A 12,218-nucleotide genomic window follows, 5' to 3' on the forward strand; every position below is an offset into this window, starting at 1 on the left:
GAAGAGACGTGCTTGGCATTCCAACTGCCAAGGTGAATATACATATGTCTCTCTATGGCTCCCTTTAAAAGGGCTTCTGCACGTAACCTTCCAAGGAGGGGTCTAGTTGTAAGTAAGTAAGTATACCTTAGTTTTACCAGACCACTGAGCTGATTAACAGCTCTCCTAGGGCTGGCCCGAAGGATTAGACTTATTTTACGTGGCTAAGAACCAATTGGTTACTTAGCAATGGGACCTACAGCTTATTGTGGAATCCGAACCACAGTATAGCGAGAAATGAATTTCTATCACCAGAAATAAATTCCTCTAACTCTTCATCAGCCAGCCGAGGGAATTGAACTCCGGCCCATCGAATGACAGTCTGAAGCTCAACCGACTCAGCCAAAGAAGGGCTGGGGTCTAGTTGTAGTAAGAACCTCTTTAAAAGAGGGAAAGGGTACGAGACCATTTCCACCCTAGCCCATTAAAGATAATACTGCCTTGTGACCTCGAGGGGAGGACTTCCATTGCATATGATGCTGTAGCAGACGACCCCCCAACCATATGATTCCTATTGGGTTCCCACGTCTTCCTTTGCCTTTGGTAAGAGTGTTTTTGGACACTTCAAATGGGATGTTTTAGCTGCTGTTATCCCCTTTTGTTTTTGAGAGAATCCTTTAGGGGTGACTGGAGACTTACAGTATATGACTCCAATTCATGGCGAACCTTCTTTGGTTTGGGAAAAAGGAGAAATCTTGGGTTTTTTGTTTCCTGGATTCCCTTTTTTCCAAAGTGAGCATTTGTTGTACAGTTCTGTTGTCGGGATTGTTCACGGAGTTGCGCCACAAAAGACTCCTTGAAAAGTCCTTACAGAAGGTCATTTGGCCACAGCAGCAAACACTGTTTTGGAAGATTCTGGAAGCCTTCTGATGGCAATTTCCAGCATAGTACTGTAATAGAGGTTATGATACTGAGGAGGCGGAGCCTGGTATGAAATCCAGCCAAGGCTGTCCACTCTGAGATTGTTGAGTAGCCATGTCCAGCGGGAGCTTTTTCCTCTCAAAAGGAAGGACAAGTATTGCCCATTCCTTAGTAGAATTATCAGACACCAGGATGACAGAGACAAATGGCTTTTTAATTCTGCCATTGTCTTTCGTTTCCCAGTTACCACCAAATTTTGAAAATCTGTCTTCACCTGACTGATGTTTTAAAAGTGAAGGGATAGAAGGCTGGGGCTACTCAGATAGTTGCAGCCCTACCTTCTGAACCGAAGCCTTTTAGCCCAAACTGGCCATATTATTGATACCAGTTGGAACTCTGATACCAAACTCTGCCTGGGCAGATTGTGCAGCCATTTTATTCTTTTGTTTAAAGGCTGATCATTACACCTTACATCTAATTTGGTGTCCAGGACTGGCCTAATGTCCTCTCTGGAATCATGGATACTGTCCATAATATATTGCCATTCTATAGCAAGGACATCTTTACTACTGCTCATAATTTCCTTGAGGACTTCGGCAATTACAGCAAACCATATTTCCTTGGGGGGGGGGGGACCATGCGCAATCTGATTGTGCCTCAGCAGTCGTACTTCCCTTTTGGGTGGACTACAACTGCCCAGCAACCAAGGGACAGAAGTCCTGGGTAAATTACTATACCCCTAAGAAGATACAGACACTTCACCTGGGGTTAGGTGGATCCTTATACTTCCCTTTTGGGGAACTAGGATCCTCTTTAGTACCTGATAGCTGCATGGGAAACAGATTTCCTTTTGAGGTATCTCTTCCAGGCACAGCTGCAAGATGTGTCCCTGGCTCTTCTGGGTTCAGCAGGGCAAGTTCAGTGGCAATATCCACTTCATGTCCGGTAAAAGGGACATCTCCCCCAAGTAACAACTCTTCTCCATCAGAGGGGTTGACCTGGGAGGTACTAGGAACCAATGTTTTCAGGTTTTGGCCCAAACATGAGTTCTGTTCAGAAATAGAGGGGAAATATACTCTGCCAGGATTATTGCCCAGAAGATGTACTATAGTCTCCTCCTCCTGTAACGTTACTGAAACCTAGGACGCAACAAGACACTTGAAGCAAGCTGTTTCACTCTTAAAACTTTTCCCCAGGAGCATGTTACAAATTTCACACGTGTCTGGCTACCAACTATATTCCCCTTTTTCTACAAGGGCTATGTTCATGGCAGGTGGTATAGGCCTTGTATAATAGTGGCCCTGTTAGTGATATAAAGAACAAGTTCTTATTAGAAACTACTTGGTACTGACCATCTGTGGCCTCTGTGTAGATAGTGCACTCAAAATACTACAGACTAACTTGGTCACAATTTTGTAGCTGTAGTACAATAATAAGACATTATCAATAAGGATGCAGTAAGTATTACCTTGTTCACAGAGACTACTATAAACTTTGTCTTGTATTTCTCACAAATGATAGAAGTGCTAATTATCTATAACTTAAGCACAACTAACATAAAACAGGTTCACTTGGGTACAAGTATGTAGTCCTATTGCTGTATACTATTAGCCATCCTAAAAATGGGCATTTTCTTCTAAGGAAGTAGTCATGTATAAATTATATAATTACCAGACAACTTTTTGCTTTGAAAGCAAATTCATGAACGTTACGCCACTCCAGCTAACTATATACTGTAAAACTAATTTATATATCTAGCCTAGACTACTGCTTTATCTAGTCTAAGTCAGTTTAGTCCATGCTAAGAATAAGAGATTTCCTCTTTAAAGGGTTCTCATTTTACCTAGTCTAGGCTACTGTTTTATTTACCCTGAGCTATTGCTTTTTCTAGCCTATCCTATTGTGGCGCCCAGTAGGTGGATTGAACCACGCCGACGCTAGTCGGCTACAGGTTGGAAGCCTGCACCTTGGACCCCCAAGGCTCAACTGGGCTTCTATTGCTTTATCTAGTCTAGGCTATTACAAATCACCTTTAAGGCTATAGGCTACATAAGTAGTCATTTATTAATTCATGTAACTATGTACATTTTGCCTTAAAAGGCATTTTTTGAATGTTACTCCACTCAAACTGTCTCTATACTGTAAACTAATTTGTTTATTTAGTCTAGGTTAATGTACTGCTTTATTCAACCTAGGTTACTATAAACCACTTTTAAGGCTATAGGCTACATAAGAAAGTAGAGCAGTAGGCATTTATTAAATTTTTATATAATTATTGCATAAGTTCTGCCTTTTACTACATAAGTTTTCTCTTAGAAGTAAATTCTTGAATGTTCCACCATTCAAGCTACAGTAATTGTATACTATAAACTAATTTGTTTATTTAGCCCAGCTTACTGCTTTACCTAGCCTGAGCTACTACAAACCACCATTAAGGCTATAGGCTACACAAGAACATAGCTGTAGTAGTCATTAATTAAATTATATAATTACTACATAAGTTTTGTCTTAAAAGTAAATTCTTGAATGCAATGTCACACAAGGCAACTGTTATCTAGCCTAAATTACTGTAGCTCACACTTGAGGCTGTATCCTTCAATGAAAATATTTCACCAAAGGAAAATTTTGCCATAAGCTAGATTCATAACTTTAGTACAATTTCAATGCCCACCACAAGCAGTTCCCAGTTACCGGCAGCCTCGATTATCGGCAACCCAGTTTTACGGCGCTTGTCTAACAACGACAATAACTGGATTTTCAGTGGCGATAACTGGATTTTCAGCACTGATATAATAACTGGATTTTCAGCGGTGGTAACTGGATTTTCAGCACTGATATCCACTTATTGGCACCGATAACCAAAGATCAGCACTGATACCCGCCTAACAGAGGCACCGATCCCTGCTTATCAGCACTGATATTCATCGATTTCCGGTTATCGGCGATTTTCAGTTATTGTCACGCCTTTGGGAACAAAACCCTTGCCGATAACAGGGAGCTCCCTGTATATTAAAAAGTAAGGTTTTAATAATTATGTGAAGGTAAACAGACATCGCCATTGTTTTTCCTAACGAAAACGCCATCGGTGGAGCAATACATGAAGGAAACATATATATCATATGGTACAAGTTCCCTTATATTAATGCTAATTGGGGAACATTTAAAAAAAAAATTCATTCAGTGTGGCACTCAAATATTACGCCAAACAATTGGTTTCATTTAATCCAAGATTTGAAATTGAATGCGGTTAGAACCCTGTTTTCGGCTAGCCTACTAATCTAAATGAAGTAGCCTAGCCTATCTATTAAGTAGCCTAAGATAATTACTAAGGTAAGAAGGGCATATATAATGACCTGCAAGAATGGTACTGTTTGTTAGCTATATGACTTCTGTCAAAACCGCTATCGGCGAAGTAGTTCCGCGAGGGAAAACTTCGTATAATTTGATACAAGTTCCCTAATATTAATGATAATAATTGGGGAAAATTTTCACAAAAAACCATTTAGTTCGACAATCAACTACTACAACCAAACCATTGGTTTCACTTAACTCAAAATTTGGGCGGTAAATAGCCGGCTACAGCTGACAACAGCAAATATTTTTTCCTCGCATGTCATAGCGAAAATTAGGACATGGCCTAGCACTAATTAGCCTAGATAGTTACTAAGGTATTCGTGAGAGACACCGGTTTTTCAAAGTCATGAAATAATCTACCAGCAAAACAGTTTCTAAAACTTTTCACTGGGACATAAAACTATGGATTTTAGCTTGCTACCGAGTTTTTTATTCTTCTATGATGACCAATCTAGGGGCACTTGTCAGCGAATGTGTTGACACTGCAGAGACTAGGAAGGTAAAAGTAAGATAGGTTTCACAAGGTGCGTCGTTGACACAGTGATGGCCCACGTATGAAGTGCTATTTGTGGTGCCATGTCTACAATGGCAACATACATAAGATGTCGCTGTTGCTATTCTTGCAGGTTGACAATAGGAATTGAAAACCGAGGTAATCACTACAAATAAGAGAAAGAGCCCTCTTATCTTGGGTCCTATACTCTATCAAGTGTCAACATGCACCAATACGAGACTGACTAAAAGGAAATTCGTTTATATTAGTTAGTCTATCTTATGGAGCCTCTAATGGACCATGAGTGGAACTCCTTTGAGGCCTCACAGCAGCTACACTATAAAAAAAGAACCATAATTTGCGCATATACTCGTATATCATCTGATCTCATCTGTCATGTGATCCTTAAAATTTTGTCGCAAAACATGATTTCAATACATGTCATGTATAATGAGAGATTCATTTACAGTAGATTACAAGAGTTATGTGCTTAATGTGCAGGTTTCTTTTTTGATCAATTATACTAGGTAGGCTCCCTACACATTACACAAGGCTAGGCTTCCTAAGCCTGTCTCTCATATGTAAGTTAGCTTCAAACTAATTAACAGCCTCTCATAAGTAAGTTAACTTCAAACTAATTAGTAGCAAGTGCTGGCATAAACAACTGAATCGAAAACCAGCTGTTTGCTGATGTTGCTACTGTAACTAACACACGTTAATTAAGAGTTATGTTAGAGTTGTAGACTACTTAAAAACTTGCTTATTTTCAATGTAATTACATAAATAAAAAAATATTTTACATATCCTTCCCACAATATAGAAGAAAGTGTTAAGAAATTACGCCACTAAATTTAAGCAGCAGGTTATAGCAGTGGCTGAAGAAACAAACAACGAGCAAGCTGCAAAATGTTTTGGAGGCAAAAGCAATGTCTGTAACTGGCAAAATCTCATGCGTACTTCATTTAACCCTTAAACACCGAGCCTCTATTTACAAAAGCGTCTCCCGTATGCCGGCGGCGTTCGGGAGTTAGCGCCAAGCGGAAAAAGTTTTTTCAAAAAATCACAGCACGCTTAGTTTTTAAGATTAAGAGTTCATTTTGGCTCCCTTTTTTGTCATTGCCTGAAGTTTAGTACGCAACCATCAGAAATGAAAAAAAATATCATTATCATATATAAAAATTGAAATATATGACAGCGCAAAAAAAATTTTCATATATAATTTTATACAAATCACGCTGTGAGCAAAACGGTTAAAGCTAACGGATTATTTTCTTTTCTTTGTATTGTACACTAAATTGCGATGATTTTGGTATATAACAAATTGTAAAATGATCAAAGCAACAAAGAGAAAATATTATCACAATATGATGCATGAATTCATAACGCACGGACGTAAAAAAATGTTTTTTTCAAAAATTCACCATAAATAGAAATATTGTGCTAGAGACTTCCCATTTGTTGAAAAATGAAGGTAATTGATTGAATATTACTAGACTGTAAGTGTTTTAGCTTACAATTGCAGTTTTCGACCATTTCGGTCGAGTTAAAGTTGACCGAAGGTTGAATATTTTCTATTTATCGTAATTTATATGAAAATATTTCAAAACTGATAAAAGCTACAACCATGAGTTATTTTCTGTTGTATTCTACATGAAATTGCGCACATTTCCATATATAAAAGTTTATGTAACGACTAATATAAAACGGTGCAAACATTACGACAACGTGACGAAAGAATTTCTGAGATGTTCAGCCGAGTTACCGCGCGGACGTAAGGAAAATGTTTTTTCAAAAATTCACCATAAATCGAAATATTGTGCTAGAGACTTCCAATTTATTGCAAAATAAAGGTAAATGATTGAATATTACTAAAATGTAAGAGTTTTAGCTTACAATTGCGTTTTTCGACCATTTCGGTCGAGTTAAAGTTGACTGAAGGTTGAAATTTTGGCAGTTATCGTGATTTATGTGAAAATATTTCAAAAGTGATAAAAGCTACAACTATGAATTATTTTCTGTTGTATTCTACATGAAATTACGCACATTTTCATATATAAAAGTTTATGTAACGACTAATGTAAAACGATGCAAACATTACGACAACGTGACAAAAGAATTTCTGAGATGTTCGGCCGAGTTACAGCGCAGACGTAAGGAAAAAATTTTTTTTCAGAAATTCACCATAAATCGAAATATTGTGCTAGAGACTTCCAGTTTGTTGCAAAATGAAGGTACATGATTGAATATTACTAGAATGTAAGAGTTTTAGCTTATAATTGCGTTTTTACCATTTTGGTCGAGTTAAAGTTGACCGAAGGTTGAAATTTTGGCAGTTATCGTGATTTATATGAAAATATTTCAAAACTGATAAAAGCTACAACCATGAGTTATTTTCTGTTGTATTCTACATGAAATTGTGCACATTTCCATATATAAAACTTTATGTAACGACTAATATAAAACAGTGCAAACATTACGACAACGTGACGAAAGAATTTCTGGCGCGGACGTAAGGAAAAAGTTTTTTCAAAAATTCATCATAAATCGAAATATTGTGCTAGAGACTTCCAATTTGTTGCAAAATGAAGGTAAATGATTGAATATTACTAGAATGTAAGAGTTTTAGCTTACAATTGCGTTTTTTGACCATTCGGTCGAGTCAAAGTTGACCAAAGGTTGAAATTTTGGCAGTTATCGAGGTTTATATGAAAATATTTCCAAACTGACAAAAGCTACAACCATGGGTTGTATTTTGTTGTATTTTACATGAAATTGCGCACATTTTCATATATAAAACTTTACGTAACGGCTAATATAAAACAGTGCAAAAATTACGACAAAATGACGAAAGAATTTCTGAAATTTTCGGCCGAGTTACCACGTGGACGTAAGGAAAAAGTTTTTTTTTTTAAATTCACCATAAATCGAAATATTGTGCTAGAGACTTCCAATTTGTTGCAAAATGAAGGTAAATGATTGAATATTACTAGAATGTAAGAGTTTTAGCTTACAATTGCATTTTTCGACCATTTCAGTCGAGTCAAAAGTTGACCGAAGGTTGAAATTTTTTGTAGTCGACGTATGGTACGTCCACTTGGCACCCAACAGACAATTTTAGTCGACGTATGATACGTCCAGTAGGCGTTTAAGGGTTAATTTACTGCATTTATAAATAAAGTAATTGCATTTTTAAAAATCCAGCTTTGATAATTTACGTAAGAAACTTATATCTGAATTAGGTTTCATTCAGTAACTAAAGACTGGATATCAGTAAAACACAATCTGCTGATGATTTTAAGACTATAAACAACCAGAATGCAAAAGGTGCACTGACACAAACAACCGAATCAAGAAACAGCTGACTACTGATGTCACTTACCACAACTACAGAGCATTTATTAAGAGTTGCATTCAAGTTGTCAAGTTGTGAAAACTTGCCGATTCTCAGTGATGCCCGCAACTGGCAAAATTACACTTACTGCTTTTAAAATAATATGCCTGTTTTAAGCCCAACTTTATTAATTTACAAGAAAAGGTATGTTAGGGTTATGTTTCTTTTAGAAACAAATGGCAATGAAGATGTCGGTAGTACTCAATCGGTCGAGATTTTGAGAATGTAAACAATACCAAATGCAAATGGCGTACGATGACAATGTTTACAATCTGTAATACAATAATAATATGATAATAATACATGCAATATACTGTACAGTAATAGGATACAGGAAGAGAAAAAAATTAAGTATATCTTAGTTTAACCAGACTACTGAGCTGATTAACAGCTCTCCTAGGGCTGGCCCGAAGGATTAGATTTATTTTATGTGGCTAACAACCAAGTGGTTACCTAGCAACGGGACCTACAACTTATTGTGGAATCCGAACCACATTATAGCGAGGAATGAATTTCTATCACCAGAAATAAATTCCTCTTATTCTTCATTGGCCGGTCAGAGATTCGAACTTGCGGCCAACAGAGTGGTAGCTGAGAACGGAACCTGCTCGCCCAACAAGGAACTTGGGTACAGGAAGCAAAACAGCTTTTATTTAGATCATCATTATTATAAATATAGTTGTACTGTTTGACTTTTGCAAATGATTACTTTTCTCCAAAAATATTTTGATTGTTAGAATTATGGATAAGAGATCGTAAACTTGTATTAGCTTTGGCTTTCAAAAATATATTGATGGATTCAAGTCTAACTGAAACTGACTTGCTCATCACTACAGACTGATTCTTTACAGGCTGCTCAATAAAATCTAATTGGAAGGCTGCCTCTGTCTTCCTCAGCAAGTTGTAAATTTGGTTGTAAGAACAATTCATTACAACAGTGCTTAATGAGCTGCCTATACACTGACAAGTCTTTTACCTTCATCTTTCATCCCATAAGAGTTTTTGTCTAGCTTGCTGTTTTGAAGCCAAATTTGTTCAAAAATTGCATCAATCTAAGAATAAAATGTAACTGAAGGTTCTTCCAACTCCTTATCACTTGAAGATTCAAGCATGGAAAAGGAATCATTACATTCTAATGGTGGTAGATTTTGCCAAAACATGAGAGGGAGTGTTAAATGAAACAGGAAAACCAGGCAAATATTGCAAAACTGGGTGATGAATGGTACATGGGGAACGCACAAGCACTCTTTCTTCTTACCTGCATAGGAGCAGTTATGTAACTTACATTCCCCTCTCAATGGTAAATCTTAAGTCTGAGTGCTTTCATTGTCATCCACAATGATATGCACAGTCTTAATACATTTAGTGCTCTTTGTAGGCATGAATTCTATTTTATGTTTGTAAAAAATGACAGACTCACTTTTTCATTCAGAACTGACAAACTGACAGGAAAATTACAGTGTTGCTTCTCACCTAATATGTCTACATAGACCTAAGAGCAAAAACTTCCAATTCATCTAAAGATGGCAACAGTTGTGTTCAGGAGTGTTTCATCTGAATCCGACAAATTCAAAATATCACGAGTTTTACATTTTACTGAACCTGTCTTTTGGTGATATTTTATCTTACTATCTCCCCTCCAGTAGCTGAGTGGGAATACGGCAAGGAATGAATGAAGTAACAGTGGGCCTGACATTCTCAGTTGACTCCTCTCACATGTCTATGCCACAAACATTCAATTGTGTGCAAGCAAAAAGTCTTGTGGATTCCACCAAACCATCAGAGGGCTCTTTCACATTTGACCTTGAGGGGAACATGCAAGTCCATAAATTATGAAGGTGACCTACATCATTAAACTTCTTCAAAATTTCTATCAACATACTAGTCATTTCTGACATTGTTTTCTTAAGAATATCTACATACCTAGCTGAGGTAAGCTTGAATCTCAAGGGAATCAGGAGAATGAGCTTAACCGGTAGGTGGAGGAGTAATAGGATCAGGGGGTATCAAGGATGGACTAGGGTTCACCGGTATAGGACCCTCAATTAACATATCCTCATGTAGGCTAGCATTATTATTCTTAATTTCTCTAATTGTGTGTTTACTCTCCCTACCTTGAATTAATCTCTTATGATTAACCAAAATATTTTCTCACTATCCCTACCTTCATACTCCTTCCATCTATTTTCTAAACAAGAGTCTAGCCTTTATAATCCTCAGTGTCAGAGTGACCATCATACTTTAATTTGGGCAATCTATTTGAGCAATTCCTTGCTTTACAAATCCTGACTGAACTACCAAATAAGCATAAATAATCAGTGTGAAATTCCTTCAAATAGCCAGCACTCTGTGAAATGAACCTCTCAAAATGGTAGCAACATACAGAAAAAAACTGGAAAGCTGGAAACTTTCTTGAGTTGCCTGCAAGTGAGAAGGTGAGAAATGGAAAGCCTGTCAACTCAGCCAGATATAACTATGAAATTCCTTCCTTGCTGATGTCCATAAATTTATAGCTACATAAATGTTTCTTCAGTTTTATTGAAATTATGACTTATTTTAAAAGACTTTATTCACACTTTCCCTTTTAGTTTATTATTATATGCAGAAATTTCCAATACCAAATATGAATTTATAACCTCCACTGCAAAATCCTTCTTCCTGAGCCATTCAAAATGCCAGACTTTGGCGTGTACAGTATTCCATTCCACAGACAACTTAAGTAATACGAAACCATGTCTGTTGTTGCTTCAGAAAAGGTTAAAAGAATTACTTCATCATATCCCTGGGAATATAAATGGGTATGAAATATGATAAAAGAATATTTCTAGGCAGAATCCATCAGGATAAAGAATAAATTGTTCTTAAACAGTTACTGAAGACAAAAAATTTGTGACTAATTTTGACATGAAAATGACAGGGCTCCTTGAAAATCAAAGGGCATTTTTTTGTTATTTTCCGTGTATGAATTATTGTTTCATAGGACTGCAACTGAGCATTTGAGTAATCTATACGAATGCTGCATAACATTCTAAATAAGCAGTAAAAACCTTACATATATCTTACCTCATTTAAATCCAGTTTCCTCTTTCTGTTTTTCTGCTGCTTTTGCTGTAAGGCCGCTAAAACGGATGGGCCTGTTATTGGGTCCTGAGCCACAGTAAAGAATTTCCTATTTAGTAAACAGTTAAAACATAACAACAGTGCAATCATACCGAGTGGGCCCAAGTACAAATATATATGATTTTACGATATGTCATGCCACATAAATACAAAACAATACCCAAACAACTTTTTATAAGAGTAAAATAAAATGCAATACAACCATCCACAATTACTCTGAAAGTTTATATGTACCAAGCATTACATTTCCCAGAGCAAAACACAGTAATAATAGTTTGTACTTAAAATTTATGCATAATATATTTACCTTCACATGTACCCCACCACAATTTGACTCTACTCCTTGCAACACATTATCCTAATTCAACTGTAGTAATTGTCCTAGACTTGATGTATTTTTTTAACCTAACCAGGAACTAAGTCCATGACATGAAGTTTGAGATGTCCACATAGGTGAATCTACAATCTAGTTTTTCATAACATGGTATATGAATTTTGGAACTTCTACTAAAAGCATACCAGGAAAATTAAGTTCAGTACAAAAGTCAATCTACAGCTGTATATAATGCATGCAAAAAATATATAAATCCTTGTGAATAAGAACACACATGTTTATATCAATACATTAATGAAAAATGCTGTAGTTGGATAGGAACAGACCACTCCTATGTTGGTAACTTTACACACAAATATAAATATGACATTTTTATAATAAAATAAAGTTTTATATATACTTACCAAGTAACTACATAGCTATTACGTTTCGTTTATCGGCAGTTTAAATTTGAAAATTCGCAGTAGCGTTCCAATATTTTGGTGTAGGTAACTAGCCCCGCTCACTTTCGGGGAAGGATGGGTAGAACACTACTAACGAGCCCAATTCGTTTATGCCCTATGCCCATGAGAGGGGAAGAGGGAGGGCTTTGATCATGTAGTTACTTGGTAAGAATATATAAAACT

The 12,218-nt window shown here is 36.6% G+C and overlaps 1 protein-coding gene across 6 annotated transcripts in view; it reads right to left on the bottom strand.

Annotated features, from left to right (window-relative positions):
* Positions 1-12,218, bottom strand: part of Tip60 (Histone acetyltransferase Tip60) — a 357,015-nt gene that overhangs the window by 144,169 nt on the left and 200,628 nt on the right. For all 6 annotated transcript variants that reach the window (XM_067120819.1, XM_067120820.1, XM_067120818.1 and 3 more), the window contains exon 5: positions 11,202-11,285. In XM_067120819.1, coding sequence (XP_066976920.1) covers positions 11,202-11,285 — 84 coding nt within the window. The remainder of the gene's footprint in view (positions 1-11,201; positions 11,286-12,218) is intronic.

This window comes from Macrobrachium rosenbergii, chromosome 19, assembly GCF_040412425.1.
Source record: "Macrobrachium rosenbergii isolate ZJJX-2024 chromosome 19, ASM4041242v1, whole genome shotgun sequence".
Taxonomy (NCBI): domain Eukaryota; kingdom Metazoa; phylum Arthropoda; class Malacostraca; order Decapoda; family Palaemonidae; genus Macrobrachium; species Macrobrachium rosenbergii.